Below are 18,859 nucleotides of genomic sequence, written 5' to 3'. Positions count from 1 at the left end.
ATTGCAAACAACATTATAACCTGAGAATGAAATTTGTTGTGATTTGATGAAATTTGAAGCTTAATTAAATTAGTCCCCAGTTTGTAGGCCACTTAGAGGGAAAATTTTAAAAAGAAAACTTCGAGGGAATTCCTGGAAGTTTTAATGATAACAGGAGGATCCCAAATCTTATCACGATCATGGGCTTCTCTTCTTCTTTTTTTAAATGTGAGTGTAGACAGTGCTTATTTATATTTATGTTAGGACTTATTTCTGAATGCAACCTCCTGACACAGCGTTCTCAGCCTGAGGGTCGTGACCCCTGTGGGGATGAACAACCCTTTCACAGGGCTTGCATGGGCTTATTGTCACATGAATGGCTGATGATCACATTCAGATGTTTCTTCTGAATCCTTCTTAACTTTCTTGACCCCAATAAACTTTTTTTTTAAGATTCTATAACCATGCCTCATCTTGTCCCATTATCCAGAACTATTCCTCTTCAAAGTTTTGAAATTGATTGGAAGTATGGCCCAATTTCCAATTCTTTATTTTCTATTACATTACTCCCATTGTATCCATTCTTCCAAATTGGGAGGAACCAAGTCCCTTTCCTTCCAGCTCCCCACCCACGCACCGCTTTGTTAAATGGTTCCCAGTCTGGTGGTGAGTTCCTTCATCTCTCTTTCATCCCACATGCCTTCCACTTTGTGGGAGACCTTTCTCAATGGGTTCTCCTGCTTCTCTGGGTCATAGTTTCTTAATCTTTCCTTCTCCGAAGGCTCCTTTCTCCACATGACATAACAAATTCAAGTGACTAAATCTTTAAAATAATGTTCCTTTGCAAGTTTATGGATCCTTTAAATAAGAACCTTCTCTTTTCCTGTTCATAGCCAGATTAAAAAAATAAAAGTTGCTATTTCTATTCATCATTCTTCTTGAAATTCTCTCTTTTCTTGGCTTCTCTGAAAACATTTTCTATTAATTTTCTTTTATTCTGATTTCCTTCATCTGTTTATGCCCAAAATTCAGATGTTTCTTATTATGTCCTGGACCATCTTCTCATTTAGACCCATTAATTGAGCAATCTTATTCGGTCTGATGATCCCTCTAGTTCTTTAATGCTTCCTCCCCACCATTGTCATGACCCCAGTTCGACCTTACAAATCCGGCTAGACCAGAGCATGTCCACTGATACAGATAGAGCTCTCAACTCACAGAATCCAAGACAGATAAACCCCTCAGGAACAGTAATGGGAGTAGGGATACCATGAGGGTAGGGGGAAGGTAGAAGGTAGGAGGAGAAGGGTAAATAGATTATGATGATCGACATATAACCCCAACACACACACATCAGGGGGACAAACAATAGAAGCATAGGTGAAGGGAGACAGCAGATGGTCTAAGATTTGAAAATAATCATTTATAATTTACCCAGGGTTCACAAGGGTGGGAAGGTGGTGAAGGGAGGGCGAAAAAAGAGGAGCTGATACCAAGGCTCAGGTAGAAAGAAAATCTTTTGAAAAGGATGAGGGCAACATATGTATGAATGTGCCTGACACAATGGGTATATGGGTTGTTATAAGAGCTGTAAAGGACACCAATAAAATGATTTATTTTTAAAAATACTTCATTGTGAATTTTGTAGGCATTTGCATTTCAGATGATCGTTTTTGTACACAACCACATAAACCACCTATCAAACCTCCAACTAGCTTGTTGTGCCCTTCCTGTTTCCTCCTTTCCCTCTTAAAGAACACTGCCCTCCCCTTCACGGTAACACCTATCTGCCCGCTGGCCTCTGCTTCCTCCTCTCTCCCTTGTATCGGTGTGCTTTTCTCTGGTAGTCTCTGCTTCACCTCTGGCCTGTAAACCCACTGCAATGGCTCTACAGTACTCACCGACTATACTGGTCCTTAAAGGGTTTATGAAGGAAGTTGGCAGGTTGTAATGCAAGTGAGGTTTGCTCAGGATACAGTTATTCATCAACACACATTCCAAAGTTCTCTCAGGTCTACTGATAAATGCCAATGGGAATGTCACTCTGCTGTGAACCTCAAGCCCAAATCATTCAGCTCAAGGTCCATGAGTTATCAAACCTGCTCTCTGAATTCGTGTCCAAATGCACTCCTCTCCAGCAAGCATCAGCCTAAAGACGTTCCGTTCCTCCTGCATGCAAGCACTGCTCACTCGCTCCGTAGGTTGGGAAGTCCACCACGCTGTCCGTGCTCTGGCTCCTGGTTCTGCAGCTGCTCCTTTGATATTACAGCTCTTTTCTGAATCCGGGAAGTTCGTTGTCTTGGGTCCAGAGGATATGAGAGGTTACCCCTCCCCCTCAAATAATCTGGAATTATGCTGGGGAGAGCAGAACTTTTGTAGTACCAATTTTTCCCGCTAGGGAAGTATGGAGCAACTCGCTCTGAGTTAGTGCACCCAATAGCATCACTGGGAAGGTTCTCTGGTTACAGTGAATTTTTTCCACAAAATCAGTTTTGCTCAAACCTCTTTTTTTGTGTAATGACCAATTTAAGAGAACAGCATGCAGCTGTGAAATTCTGATTCCTGCTCAGGAAAAATGTCACAGAAACTGTTGAGATGCTGAACACAGCTTAAAAGGACAGCACTATAAAAAAAAACTCAAGTGTATGAGTCATTTTCTCCTTTCAAAAAAGTGAAATGTTGATTGATGACAAACCTCATTCTGGACATCCATCAACTTCCCGGACAAATGAAAACGTTGACTCAGTGCGTTTAGAGTTCATTCCACCAGGTCAGACTTTTAATCAAGCTATTTAAAGATTCTGAAAAGATTTCATAACAATATGCGACCAAAAGGCAGACAGTGGGGGTGGTGGGTGGGACTTGTGGCAGACACTGGGGGTGGGTGGGTGGGGCTACTGGTTTTCCCATCATGACTCACACAGCCACCTCAGTGCACCAGTTTTTGGCAAAAACAGCATGACTCTCTTTCCCCACACACCTGACTCACCTGACCTCACTCTTTTTGTTTCTGCAAATGCAGAGGGACATGAAAGGACAGCAATTTGATGACATAGAAGAGATGAAGAAAAAAACGAGGGAGGTGCTGTCAGCCACCTTTGAAAAATTACTTTGAAAAATGTTTCTAAGAATGGAATCACAGATTTGACAAGCATATTAAGTGTAATGGACAGTACTTTGAAGGTGATAAGGTTGTTTTGTTTTAAAAAAATTTAATACGTAGCTTTGAAAAAAATTCCTTTTTTTTTGGCACCCCCTAGTGTGCTCCACTCCTGGCTCTTTCTAGTAATGAGGTTCTTCCTCTGCTTCTCAGAGAGGAGCATAAACTACTCATTTCATTTTTAATTATACTATTGTGGGTTTTTAAAAATAATATTTTATTGTGCTTTTGGTGAAAGTTTACAAAGGTTCCCCTTTGAAAATTCTGACACAAATTGATCAGTGATGTTAGTTACATTTTCCACCTTAAATCCGCAATCTCAGTGTGCACTGGTGGTTCTGTTTCCTGTACTCCAGTTTCCCTGGCCCCGTATTTTCTCCTCTTTGCTTCGGACTAAATGTTGGCCTTTTGGACCCACACAAGAGGCTTTTGAAAGGTTGTTGTATACACAGCAGGATGGCATTCCAGGAAATCCTGTTCACAGTTACTCACAGGTGAAGGAATCCTATCAGTATCTTCCCCCACCTTCTTACCAGACCCATGCAGGGAAATGTTGTTTGGTGGGAGTTAGAGACTCTGGTTAGAAAAGCTAGATTAAATAATTATCTGCCCCCTATAGTAGCTATCAGAATCTGTTCATTTCTGTATGAAACCTTTGTCTTGTTACTTTTTTTTTTTAATATAACTGTGGTCTCATACAATATTTGCCCTTTTGTGGTTAACTAATTTAACTCAGCATAATGTTCACAGTTTCATTATTGTTCTTTAGCAGCACGCACAATACCATCGTATGTATGTGACCAGGTGTATTTAGCCATTCTTCCACTGATAGCTATTTGGGATGTTTCTCCGTGAGTACTGTGATGAACATGGGTGTGTATTTATCTGTCCGTGTTATGGCTCTTATTTCTTTAGGTTATTTATAAAGTCAAGAGATTGCTGGATCACATGGAGTTTCTATCTCCACTTGTTTGAGGAAGCATATACCACTTTTCATAGTGGTTTCATAATTTTGTTTTGAATATTTTCACAATGTTTTTTTAAAGAGGAAGAGAAAATGGCATAACAGACTGTGGTGAAAGGAGAAAGTGATTTTGTGGTACAATATTTCTTGAGATGGCTTTTCTACCCACAATCTTTGTAGCTCTCACCAAATGAAGAGGTAGGCCCATGCAGATTGGATGTATTTCCTTTATTGCTAATGAGATTGGGTAAGAGAAGATGGGGAAAGATGCTGACAAGATCTTATTCCTCGCTTGTTAGTGATTATTAACAGGGTTCATTTCCAATGTAAAATCATGGAACTCTAAGATTGAGATTGGCCAATTTTGCCATTCTGCTGGGTGTAAATTGAGCTACGACAGAAGCAGGAAGGGGGGGGGGTGTCATTTGTCTGTTAGTTTGTCATACTGTGATGGCATGAGTGGTGTGATGCTGAAAGTGATGTCACTGGTATTTCAAACACCACCAGGGCCACCCAAAGTGAATAGGTTTCAGCAGAACTTTTAAATAAGAAAAGACTAAAAAGGAGGACTTCAGAGAAATTAGCCACTGAAAATCACATGGATAGCATTATATGGATATCTTTGAATATTCAGTATCCAGCTACTGAAAACCTAATGAGTAGAAACAGAGCATTATCAGAGAGTGTGCCAGAAGATGAGCCCCCAGGTTGGAAGACACAACAAAAGATGACTGAGGAAGAGCTGCCTTCTCAAAGTAGAGTCAGCAAAATGCATGGCGTAAAGCCTGCAGGAGATTAAGCCTTCAGCACCTACATTTCCTGATGAGGCATGACTCGCAATAAGGAGAAACAGATGTAAACATCCATTAATAATTGGAACCTGGTATGTACAAAGTATGAATCTAGTAAAATTGGAAATCATTAAAAATGAAATGGAACACATAAAGGTTTTATAGACTTCAGGGAGCTGAAATAGATTGTTTTGGCCATTTTGAATCAGACAATCACATGGTTGACTATGCTGGGGATGACGTAATCAAGAGGAATGGCACTGCATTCATCGTCAAATAGGACATTTCAAGATCTATCTCAAAGCATAATGCTGTCTGTAATAAATGATGTATATCGCATACAAGAAAATCCAATCAATACAGCCATTAATCAGAATTGTGCACCAACCACTAAAGAGAGTGATGCAGAGATTGAAGAATTCTATCAACATCTTCAGTCTGAGATTGGTCAAACTTGCGATCAAGATGGATTGATAATTATAGGTCATTGTAATGCAAAAGTTAGAAACAAAGAATGAAGGAACAATCATTGGAAAATATGGTCTTGGTATAGAGACGAAGCTAGAAATCACATGATAAAATTTGCAAGACAAATGACTTGGTCATCACAATTACCCTTGTAAAACACAAAACTCAACTATAAACATACACTTCTCCTTATGGAGTACACAGAAATCACACTGATTACATCTGTGGGGAGAGACCATGGAGAAGTTCAACATCAACAATTAAAATCAGGCCAGGGGCTGACTGTGTAATTTATCATCATTGCTCATATGTAAATTCAAATTTAAGTTGAAAAAAATCAAAACAAGTCCACAAGAGCCAAAATACAACCTTGAGTCGATGCCATCTTAATTTAGAGAACATCTCAAGAACATATTTGGCACATTGAACACTGATGACAGAAGACCTGAAGAGCCGTGGGAGGACATCAAGAACATCATTCATAGAAGAAGAAATAAAAAGACAGGAGAGAAAGAAAAGACCAAAGTGGATATCAGAAGAGACTCTGAAATTTTCTCTTAGTTGTAGAGTAACTAAGGCAAATGGAAAAAATGGTGCAGTCAAAGATCTGAATAAGCACTTTCAAATGGCACCTCCACAAGACAAAGTAAAATATTATAATAAAATGTTGAAAGAGCTAAAGTTAGAAAACCAAAAAGAAAGAACATTCTCAGTATATCTTAAACTGAAACAACTTTAAAAACCTTCAAGCATTGAGTTGAAATATTGAAAGATACTTGGAGAAAAACATTGAATGATGCAGGAAACATCAAAAGAAGATGGAAAAAATACACAACAGATCAAAAAGAACCCATTGAAATTCCAAATTTCTGGAGATAGCATATGAGCAAGAACTAACGCTATTGAAGGAAGAAGTTCAAACTGCATTGAAAGCATTACCCAAACAAGGCTTCAGGAATTGATGGAATATCATTTGAAATGTTTCCACAAGCTGATGAAGCACTGGAAGTAGTTATTCATCATCTATGCCAGGAAATTTGGAAGACAGCTACCTGGCCAATTCACTGGAAAAGACCCAGTCTAAAGAAAGGTAACCCAATAGGCTGCTCAAATTATAGAACAATATCATTAATATCAAATGCTAGTGAAATTGTGCTGATGATCATCCAACAACAGCTGACTTTTAAGTGCCTCCTCCTGCCCCAATAATGACAGAAGACCTCATGAGGACTGTCATCCATCGCCTTCTGCAAACCAGGTGTTCACAATTAAGCTCAGATACCACTCCTTCCTTCAAATTTGGATGTTATTGTTTATAGTCCTTGGATCACACAGGCTGGTGTGCTCCTTCCACGTGGACTGGGTTGACACTTCATTTAGATGGCTGCTCATTTGAAGATAACCTGTTAAGCTCCCAGATGCTATTGGTTGTAGCTAGTCGCCATCTAGTTTCTGCCCCAAGCTTTGCTATAACACTCTCACCTTCAGAGATTGCTTCATGAGGGGAAGCATCGATGAGGGCCATGTCACATAAGAACTAATTGTTCTTATACTGAACCTAGAATTAAGTGTGAGCCCCAAATCCATTCATATAATTATGGTTTAGCTATGTCTCTGGTTCACCTTAGAGGCATCATTGTCATTTTATGTTAGAGAACATTATCAATCATGCCCCAGGGGCATAAGGTAATTCTATTGATTGGGTTTATTGATTTAGCCAATGGTATAGAATTTAAAACACTGTTGAGAAAAGAATTGTACAGGTATAGGCCAGCTACAAATCGAATTCCATGAATGTTTGATGTGTACTCTTTAAGTAACTGGACACTATTTACACAAAGAATGAAAACCTTTCCGTAACATTAATTAACAATGGCAGAACTACACCTACCAGATTAATATACATCAAATAAAATGAGGGCATGATATTTTGAAGTTAGTTGAGAAATTTGAGTAAGAACAAAGTATTAGATGTAATTAGGGAATTCTTAATTTGTTAGGTGTGGGAATGTCACTGTGCCTACATAGAAACATGTCCTTATTTTGAAGATGCATATAGAAATATACAGGATTAAGTGTCATGCTGTGTGCAATTTACTTTGAACTTATTCTGCAAATATATAAACACATACATAAATGCTGTAACATATTGTTGAATCTAGATGTTAGGTATTTAAGGTCCTCCTTTTATCATTCGGTTTTCTGTATATTTGAGACCTTTTATTATGAGAAGATGTTTGGTGTTTTTTTTTACAAACAACTTTGAGTGAGGTGGGTGCCTGAAACTATTTGTGCTTAAGACTTCTGACTCATTGCCATGTGTCAATTCCTACTCGTAGCGACCCTATATGACAGGGTTGAACTGCCCCCTTGGGTTTCCAAGGCTCTCACTCTTTATGGGAGTAGAAAGCCTCATCTTTCCCCCACAGAGGAGGTGGTGGTTTTGAAGAGCTAACCTTGAGGTTAGCAGCCCAAAGCATAACCCACTATGTTACCAGGTCTGTTCACAATGATGTTAGTACTTGAAGCTCATTGGTAGGTTCCTGCTATCGTGTGCACCAGACTGTGTAATGTGTCAGGTTGTAGTCTAGCCTGGAAACGTGGGGGACAAGGGAATCATGGGTGGATGGGAGAAGTGACCTCTGGGTGAGCTGGGGCTACACAAGGAGTGCCTCCTTAGCTGAAGTTTAAATATTTTGGAACTTTAGCCAACGCCTACATGGCCTTTGATGAATATTATTTTTCCAGTGCTACAACATGACTTTAAGTATAATATTGTTGCTATCTAATAAATGCAATACAAATGAACACATCTATTTCACTAGTAACACTATGACACATTATTTTTTAATTCATCAATAAAAAGTCTGTTCTTTGATGGATACAGATATTGATAGATTTCTCACACACACACACACAAGTTATTTTAATTTACTGCCAGAGTGCTTATTTTCTAAGAGTAGGATATTCTTTATATCAGAAATAGAAATAATTTAAAATACCTAATTTAATTATTGAAACCAATGAATATAAAAACTCAAGATATATATTTATATATACAAGTATATCATTCTTGAATACCTTATTATATGCTTTACAAAATCTTAAAACCAGATATTTCTATTAATAACATTATTAGTAATATTTTGATTAAATGTTATGTAAATTACCTTGATCTGTATAGATGTATTATAACCCACACATCTTCTTCTGCATTTGTGACTTCCTTCACATACTGATTTCCAGATATTTCTCTTAATTCCCCAAAATTTTGTTTTTTCTTAAGGGCTTTCCATTCTTGCAACCGCTTTTCTCTAATTAAAAAGTTAAATTAAATTTTAAAATTCTGTATTCTTAATGTAATTTCCATATACACAGTTACAGCATCCTGTAGTGTCAGATAAACGCATTAAATATTGTAAAGAATGTTAGCATGACCTTATAACAACCATTTTTAACCAACATCTGTGCTGTCATAAGTATAACAAAGGATAAATGGACTATTATAAATTTATTTTTAGCGAAAGCTTTTGATCATTACTAAGTAAACTGCCAAACCCGCAACCTTCTAGGAGAAAGAAATGTCCCAGGGCTGTAATTTCTTTACAGAGCAGACTGCCACCCTTTGTCTGACAGAGTGACTGGTGGGTTCAAATCGATGACTTTTTGCAGAGCAGCCAAATACTTTAACCACTGTGCCACCAGGGCTTCTTTGAATCGTCAGTATGGAGTTTATTCATCTTATTGTTATCGCGTCACTTCTGACTCATAGTGACCTTATACAGGGTGTGGTAGTTATGTAATCTGATGACAGTTTGAGACTGCTATCTCATTAAGACAATGGTTGTCATTAAGAGTGAAGGGGTGGAATGTAGCCTGTCAATGAGGTCGCAGCTTGATGACCTCATTTGGAGGTGCTAAGGAGATAAGATAAATAGCTCCCTGGAGGTGGGACCTACGCTCACTCCCTGAGAGACATTCTTGTTGAGAAGACACATGGAGCTACACTAGAGCCATGGAGCTGAAGGAGCCACGTGGAGATCCCTGCCAGCACTAAGATGTTTCCACTGCCACTGGATCCACAAGATTTTCCACCCACTGGCCTGTGATCTTCCTGCATTCAGTGACATTGCATGTGCTTCATGAGTCTGAAGAGGACTTTATAGATTGGTGTTGGATGTATGGACTAATATCAGACTTAAGGACTAGATCTGGACTGGGCTGGGATGTTTTCTCAATATTCAATTGCTCTTGTATATAAAGTTCTTTCTTATACACATATGAATGTCTTTGGACTTGTTTCTTTAGTAATCCCAGACCAACACATTATCAGAATCAGGAGTGGGGTATTAGAGAAACAAATCATAAAGATAGGGTTTCTGAGGTTGTAACTCTATATGGGAACAGATAGCTTCATCTTTCTCCTATGGAGCAGCTAGTGAGTTTGCTCCAGCAATCTTGAGGTTACTGGGCCAACGCTTACCCGAGTTTAGTTCTCATTGCCATCATCAAATCAACTCTGACCGATACAATAGCTAACATCACTGAATGCTCACGGTGCCACCAAGGTATCTTTTAGTGCATTACGTTAGATCGATTACGTTAATTAATGTAATCCTTGCAAAAATAAACATGATACTCTTGCTGTGTCAATGTTACATGCTTTAAGGGCCAAAGTAAGCTGATCTGCAGTCCAAAGCGTTTGTAAATAATGCAATTACTGGATTTAAACAAGTGGTTAGTAGAGGAGAGTGATCAAGAGCTTAAACTCTGTGGTCAGACTAAACAGACTCCAAATGCTAGCTCCACCACTTTACTAGCATAATGACCACAGGCAAGTTACTCAATCTATCTAGCTTCGGTTTTCCCTACCTGTAACTGAGAATAACACTAATATCTATAAGCATGGAATTGGTGGTGATGAAATGACATGCCTGTTTCTTCAAGTTCAAGAGCAGATCTGATGCACTGAACACTACGGACTGAAGACCCGATGAGCGGTGGGCAGACATCTAGAACACCACACACGGAGAAGGCGAACGTCACTCAAAAGATGGGAAAGAAAGGGAAGATCGAAGTGGCTGTCAGAGAGACTCTGAAACTGGTTCTTGATTGTACGCAGAGTAGCTCAGGCCAATGGAAAGCATGGTGGAGTCAAAGAGCTTGACAGAACATTTCAAATGGTAACTTGATAAGATGAAGTAAAACATTATAATTAAATGTGTAAAGACCTACAGTAAGAAAATCCAGAAGGAAGAAAACACTCAGCATATCCTAAACTGAACAAAGTTGATTCTATGGGCAACATATTGACTGATGCAATAAGCAGCAAAAGAAGATGGAAAGAATACACAGTCGTACCAAAATAACTAGTCGATATTCTACTATTTCATGAGACAGCATATGAAGGAAAACAATACAATGGTTCTGACAGAAGTTCAAGCCGCACTGAAAGGGCCAATGCAAAAACAAGGCTCCAGGAATTGATGGAATCCAAATTGGAATGTTTCAACAAGCCGATGACACATTGGAAACACTCACTCATCTGTGCCACGGAATTTGGAGGACAGCCACCCAGACAACTGACTGGAAGAGGTTCATGTTTGTACCCGTATCAAAGAAAGGAGAACCCAGATGGAGCCTGGCTAAGAGTAGAGAATGCCAGAAAGATGTATATTTGAGTTTTATTGACTATGTCAAGGCATTTGACTGTGTGGATTGTACCAAACCATGGATAACCTTGGATAACCTTGAGATACCAAACCATGGATAACCTTGAGAAGAATGGGAATTCCAAAACACTTGATTGTACTGATGTGGAGCTTGTAAGTGGGTAAAAAGAGGCAGTGTGAGAACAGAACAAGGGAATACCACATGATTTAAAATCAGGAAAGGTGTGCCTCAGGGCTATATCCTCTCATCATACTTATTCAATCTGTATGCTGAGAAAATCCTCAGAGAAGCTGAAATATATAAAGAAAAATGCAGCATCAGGATTGGAGGAAGGCTTATTAGCAACCTGAGATATGCAGATGATACAGACTTTGCTCAAAGTGAGGAGACTTGCTCCCTTGAAGCACTTGCTGATGAAAGCCAAGGATTGCAACCTTCAGTACTGATTACAGCCCAATGTAAAGAAGACCCAAACCCTCACAGCTGGACCATTAGGTAATATAAAAAGAGAAAAGGTTAAAGCTGTCAATGATTTTGTCTTGCTCGGATCTCCAATCAGTGCTCATGGAAGATCAAGAGATCAAAAGATGTGTTGCATTGGGTAAATCTGCTACTCAAGAACTTTTTGGAGTGTTGAAAAGGAAGGATGTTACTTTGAAGGTTAAGGTGCACCTGACCCCAGCCATGTATTTTCAATTGCCTCACATGCATGTGAAATTTGGAATAAGGAAAACCAAGGAAGAATCAATGTATTTGAATTAAGGTGTTGAAAAAGAATATGTACTGTCAAAGGAACAAATCAATCTACCTTGGAATGTACAACCAATATGCTCCTTAGAGTCAAGGGTGGCACAACCATGTCTCACATATTTTGATCATGATATCGGGAGAGACCAGTACACGGAGAAGGACATCATGCTTGGAAAAGTAGAGGGGCAGCAAAAAATAAGAAGGTTCTAGACAAAATGGATTCACACACTGATTGAAACAATGGGCTCACACATAGGTACAACCTGAGGAGGAGGCTGGACGAGGTGGTGTTTATTTTGTTTTGCACAAGATCCCTATGAGTCACAACCGACTAAACTACACCTAAAAACATCATTCATTTTTCTCAATTTGATTTACTCTCAATGATTTCTAAAAGTTTTCACTACAAGAGTTGAATCCTACCCTGTTTTCATTTTTATTATAAATAAGTCATTTTATTGGGGGCTCTTACAGCTCTCATAACAATCCATATATCAATTGTATCAAGCAGAGTTATATATATGTTGCCTTTATCATTTTCAAAATATTTTCTTTCTGTTTGATCCCTTAATATCAGCTATTTTTTCCTCTCCCTGCCCCACATGGCCTATTTAATGGTGCAATTATAAATGATTTCTCTCTCCCTCTTCTCATCCTCCTCCCTCTACCTTTTCTTTGTTATTCATTGATCTTAGAGGATGGAGAGAGGCAAACATCTAGTTTAGTTTTTCCACCAAGAAGCCACAGTGTGTGAGGTGTTGAAGGGATCGGTATCAGGCATCAAAGAACAAAAAAAATCATATCATTGTGAATGAGGGGGAGTGCGGAGTGGGGACCCAAAGCCCATCTGTAAGCAACTGAACATCCCCTTACAGAAGAGTCATGGGGAGGAGACGAGCCAGTCAGGGTGCAGGGTGGCAACAAAACATGCAACTTTCCTCTAGTTCTTAAATGCTTCCTCCCTCCCCCACTATCATGACCCCAATTCTACCTTGCAAGTCTGGCTAGACCAGAGGATGTACACCAGTACAGATAGGAACTGGAAACACAGATAGGAACTGGAAACACAGGGAATTCAGGATAGATGATCCCTTTAGGACCAGTGGTGGTGAGAGTGGCGACACTGGGAGGGTGGAGGGAGGGTGGGTTGGAAAGGGGGAACCAATTACAGGGATCTACATATAACCTCCTCCCTGGGGAACAGACAACAGAAAAGTGGGTGAAGGGAGACCTCGGACAGTGTGATTTATACAATTGATGTATGTATGGATTGTGATGAGTTGTATGAGCCAATAAAATGATTTTTTAAAAAAGAAGAATCCATAGTGTGTTCAGTGGCCAGTAGTTTTCATCTAACAATCATGTCACTTGGGATTCAGTTGCATAAAGCGAACGTTATTTTAAGCAGAAAGGAGTTTTGCATGGGGAAATTAAGTGCTTCAAACTGAATGGGAAGGCAGAAAGAGCAGGCTATAGTCTGGCTACTAGGAATGACTTTTAGATTAGAACAACATTGCAAAATTGGTCTGGTCTGCCAAGGGAAGAGCTTTCTTTGCCACAATCCAGAAACTGGGAGATCAGGAACTCTGTTCCAGTGCTTTGCCCAGTATCATGCTACTCCAGGAATTGGGAAGCGGTATAACAACCGTCACTTCTAGAAACCTACCTGCTCAGCAACTATCTGGAGGTGTGTAACCACCACCAGACAAAGGCGCCGAAACTAAGCAAACGCTGGACCTGTACGAACAAAACCGGATGCTTTGGCTGCTACCACTTCTTCCCCACTGCAGATTCGTTCTGCAGCTGAGACTTTCGCGGCAGCAGAAACTGTCTATTCGGGAGAGCCTTAGTCTGATGACTTTTGTGGATGCGTTCGCCACACTTAAATCACATCCACCGCCCTTGCTGCAAAGAACCCAGGAACCAGTTTAGCATGTCTGCCACGAAACTGTGCATATTTACATACAGATTTCCTTCATCTGTTTAGCTACAGCAGTTTCTCAGTTGCTTTCTCTGTTGCTTCATTCTTCCTTTCCTTTTTACAGTTTAAACTTTTGACAAACTTTCGGACGTAGAAAAGAATTTCAGAAAATAAGGCACCGAAAACCGGTATGCCCTTTTCCCAGTTTCATCCCTTAATGTCTGATAGAGTTATCACCCAAACTAAGACACTAACTTTAATAGGACAGAACTGATCCAGATTCCACCAATTTTCCTACCAAGGTTATTTCCCTTCGATCCAATTCAGGCTCTCACATTGTATCTGGGTGATTTTCAATTTGTCAAGCACCTCAGTCGTTTTTTGTTCTCCACAACGCTGATCCTTCTGAAGAGTAACGGTTACTTGTATTTGTTGAAAATCCCAGTTTCTGGATTTGTCTGATTTCTCATGAATGTAATTAAATTTATACACCATTAAGATGAAAAGTACAGAGGTGATGGGTCTTTCTCGGTGGATCATATCAAGGGGCTACTGGATATACTTGTGAATAAATTAGCTGGGGTACTTATTGCTGATCAGTTGCTGAAGGTGTTAGCTACAATTTTCCCCTTTATAATTAGAATGTATGGCAAGAAATATTTTGAGATTATTTATATCCTGTTGCTGCTTAGTGCAACGTCTACTCACTAAAGCATCCACTGATTAGTTTGCCCATATCAATTACTACTATAGTTTTCTAGTAGTAATTTTCTATTTTTTCATTCTATCTACATTTATTAATTCTAATTTTTCTGTAAGGAATGGGTTGCTATTTCTTTCAAATTTGTATGTATTCAGTTACTTATTTATATCAGTCTGGACTCAGATAACTACTTCACTGTTTTAAAATATTTTTTATGATTATTCTTACTTTTTGATACTTGCCCTCAAGGACTACATTGCTTGCACTCTACAGAGTTAGATAATTTTTTTTCATATCCAGTTATTTAAAATAATTTAAAAGTTTTTCTCTTATATTTTTCTTACTTAGATCCACGAATTATTTAAAAATGGGTTGAGTCATTCAGAATACTTGCGGATTGTCAGAATATCTTTTGTTGTTGATTTCTGATTTGTAGTAAGAGAATTCCAATCCTTTAACTTTATTGAAATTTGTATTTAGTCTGCTAGGAAGCTTCACAAAGCTCTTGAGAAGAAAGAATTAAAAGACAATGGAATTTTCCCATGGTTTTTAAAAAACCTTTTTATTGGGGATCGTACAATTCTTATCACTATCCATATATACATCCATTGTGTCAGGCGCATATGTGCATTTGTTGCCATCATCATTCTCAAAACATTTACCTTCCACTTGAACCCTTAATATCAGCTGCTCATTTTCTCCCTCCCTCCTCACACCCCCTACCTCATGAACCCTTCATCATTCATAAATTGTTATTATTTTGTCATATGTTACACTGTCCAATGTCTCCTCCTGCCCTCTTCACTGCTGTCCATCCCCCAGGGAAGAGGCTATATGTAGATTCTTGTGATCAGTTCCCCCTTTCTATCCCATGGTCCCTCCACCCTCCAGGCATCACCACTCTGACCACTGGTCCTGAAGGAGTCATCTGTCCTGGATTCCCCATGTTTCCAGTTGCTATCTGTACCAATGTACATCCTCTGGTCTAGCCAGATTTGTAAGGTAGAAATTGGGATCATGATAGTGGGGGGGGGGGGGAGAAGTATTTAAGAACTAGAGGAAAGTTACATGTTTTTTCATTGCTACTCTGCACCCTCATTCAGTAAGGGGGTGTCTGGTTGGCTGCCGATGGGCTTTGAGTCTCCACTCTGCACTCATACATTTACAATGATATGATTTTTTGTTCCTTGATGCTTGATACCTGGTCCCTTCTACACTTTGTGGTCACACAGGCTGGTGTGTTTCTTCCATGTGGCTTTGCTTCTTCTTAACCAGATGGCCACTTGTTTATCTTCGAGCCTCCAAGACCCCAGATGCTGTATCTTTTGATAGCCAGGAACCATCAGCTTTCTTCACCACATTTGCTTATGCACACGCTTGTCTTCATTGATCATATCAGGAAGGTGGGCACCCACTGATATGATTTTTAGTTCTTTGAGGTCTGATAAGTAGTCCCTTCTACACCTCATGGTCAGACAGGCTGGTGTGCTTCTTCAATGTGGGCTTTGGTGCATAAGCAAATGTGGTGAAGAAAGCTGATGATGCCCAGTTATCAAAAGATATAGCGTCTGAGGTCTTAAAGGCTTGAAGATAAACAAGTGGCCATCTAGCTGAGAGCCATGGTTTTTTTGAAGACTACTTGCATGTATGTTTTAGTAAATGCTCCATGAGCCCATAAAAGACAGTGGCTCCTGCTATTATTATTTGGAGTGCTATGTGGTAAGGAGGCCGTGTTGACAGTGTTAGGTTCTCCAGCTCCTTAATGATTTTCTAATTGTTCTATCACTTGCTAAGAGAGCAATATTGAGATATCTAATTATGAATGGGACTTTGTCTACTTATTTCCATTACATCAGATTTTGCTTTATATATTTTGAAGTTCTTTCTGTCACTTAGTGAATGCACATTTAGGATTGTTATGTCTTTTGATATAATGTTAATTAACACGATGAAGTTTTCCTATTTATATCTATTCCATTTGATCTGATATTATTATAGCCATTATAATATTCCTTAACTAGAGGAAAGCACTTTTTTAATGCTTAGTTCCTCTTCTGGTTATAACTTCAGACTATGGAGCAGTAGTCATACAATTTCATCAGTTTTCAACTTTAAACATTATCTGATTGATGAGAATTTAACGTCTTGCATTGGACCGTGTTTTCTAGAAGCTGAATCTGACACAAGGATGCATGTGTGCGTGTTTCATTGAAGGGTGCTTTCAGAAGAGATCAAATGTAGGGCAAGGGTTGGCAAATGTTTTCCTGTAAAGAGCCAACCAGCAAACATTTTATGGCTTCTGTCACTGCTATTTAACTTTGTCACTGTAGTAGGAAAGCAACCATGTACAATACATAGTGACTATGGTCGGCTGTGTTCCTACAAGAGTTTGCCTATAGAAATAGACAGTGGGCTGATTTGGTCTGCAGCCTGTAGGTTGAAGACCCCTACTATAGAAGCAGGTGCTCAACCAGGGCAGACTCGGTTTCAGAGCCCATGGGAATCTCTGGTCTGTGGATTGCATCACAAAACTGGTCTATCTTTGATGCGGGGTGGGGGTGGGGGCTGTGTCTGCCGTTTTTTGGCTCCTTTATTAATCACTGACTATAGGAGGTCAGTAGAAGCAGGAAGTGCAACTTCCCAAGTGGAGATGAGATCCATTGATTTCTCATAAGAAGTTCATTCCATGCAAGCAGTTTCTTCATATCTGATGGTCATATTTCTGGGAAAACTTTAAAAAGGAATATTGGTAAAAATTATAGCTTCCAGTGCTGTAAATAGAGGCCAGATAGATTAGCTGCTAGTCATTCTTTCAATGCATCAACCAATAGAGATTTGCCCTCCCCCTATCTTAGAATTTCTACTGACCTCAATGTCCTAAATTCTTAACCCGTCCGGGTCTGAGATCCTAGTATTATATCCTGATCAGATAACGGTTACTTTACTCACCGAGACTTAGAAGTGGGCATAGGAATAGCAAAAGTGGTGTCAGTGCATCTTCTAAGTGTTAAACAAATCACTCCCTTCCCATTTTGGAGCATCAGCCCTGTCTCCTCTTGATGCCTGAACTTAATTGCCAGGGAGTCAATTCTGATTTATAGCAATGCTACAGGGCAGCATAGAACTGCCCTGTGTTTCTGACTGTAAATCTTCATGGGAGAAGAAAGCCTCATCTATCTCTTGTGGCTAGTGATTTAGAGCTCTTGACCTTGTGGTAGCAGCCCAACTAGTCATTTTTTTTTTATTTTAAAAATTTGAAAAAGAAAGAAAAACCTGTAAATAGATCAAGGTCTGATTTCTCTAGGTGTGTCCTCCAGTCAAGTCCAATGGGATGCCATGCTCTGGCCCCAGAGTCTATCCTTTGCACTCCCTCGGGAGTTCCCTGATCTGCTACCCGCCCCCCCCCCCTTGCTCTGCTGTATGCCTTCTTTAGTGTTTTGCCTCAGTGTCAGAGAGTCAGTCCAAGCCAATCCCAACACTGAGTCTCCAGTGTTGTCCTCCTACGGCCATGTGTCAGCGAGGGATGTCATGTCTCAGAGTGGGATCAGCCATATGGTCTACTCTGTGCATTGATTGTTCAGAGTGGGGGGGGGGAGGACCTCCTCCAGGCCTGGTGGGCCAGGATGTGCTCCACTTTCTCTTCTTCCCCATTTGCTCCCATGTGCTCTGATCAGACACGTCCCTCTCCCCTCGCTGCAGCTTCAGGGCCATCCTCTCATGTAAATTCTTCTGGGGGGAGGGGCAGTTGTCCACATAGCTGGTGTGGGGGCCACGCCCTCAGGCCCCTCCACTGGCACCCCTCCAACTAGTAATTTTTCTTACACCAGGACTCCTTTTGCTGATTAGGTTCATTATTCCTGCCAGTACGGCAACACTGTTCTTGGCCTTCTCTTTATTGGCAAGAGGAGGCCAAAGTTATCACACAGCAGCTATGCTCCAATGTTATCCCACGGTCTCCTGGCTTCCATTGTTCAGTCTGTCCCATGGGAAGTGATGGGTTCTTGATGTTGGGCTTCTTCTAAGCCTTTCCCCTCTGTCTTTGGCACTAGAGATGCCCACTGACATGTACCCAGGTATGAATTTATTTTCACTTTTCCTATTTGGAACACATTTCTTCTACCAGAATAAGCAAACTCAGGAATTGTATCACAACCACCATCACTTATTCAAATATTGCCTCTCCTCCATTCTGTTCTTCTTGGAACTCAAAGCAGATATATTTCTCAATTTATCTTCTTCATCTCTGAATATCTCCTTTATGTGTTCTATCTCTTTGTTTTACATTGTGAGTAATTTTCTTTTTGTTTAATTTCCCGTCTGTAAACTGTTTCTTCATGTGTACCTAATAAGCTATTTGAACTGTGGATTTTATTTCAACTTCATAGTTTCCACTTAGAAGGTATTCATTTGTACCAAGTCAGGGTCAAATCTTATCACTGTTGCCAGTGGT

General features: G+C 39.8%; 1 protein-coding gene across 1 annotated transcript in view; it reads right to left on the bottom strand.

Annotated features, from left to right (window-relative positions):
* The window catches only part of PDCL2 (phosducin like 2), a 45,125-nt gene that overhangs the window by 4,119 nt on the left and 22,147 nt on the right, over nucleotides 1–18,859 (bottom strand). The window contains exon 4 of the mRNA XM_075543580.1: nucleotides 8,533–8,676. Coding sequence (XP_075399695.1) covers nucleotides 8,533–8,676 — 144 coding nt within the window. The remainder of the gene's footprint in view (nucleotides 1–8,532; nucleotides 8,677–18,859) is intronic.

Source organism: Tenrec ecaudatus, chromosome 3 (genome assembly GCF_050624435.1).
Source record: "Tenrec ecaudatus isolate mTenEca1 chromosome 3, mTenEca1.hap1, whole genome shotgun sequence".
NCBI classification, from domain to species: Eukaryota; Metazoa; Chordata; class Mammalia; order Afrosoricida; family Tenrecidae; genus Tenrec; species Tenrec ecaudatus.
This window is presented reverse-complemented; position numbering and strand designations above follow the sequence as displayed.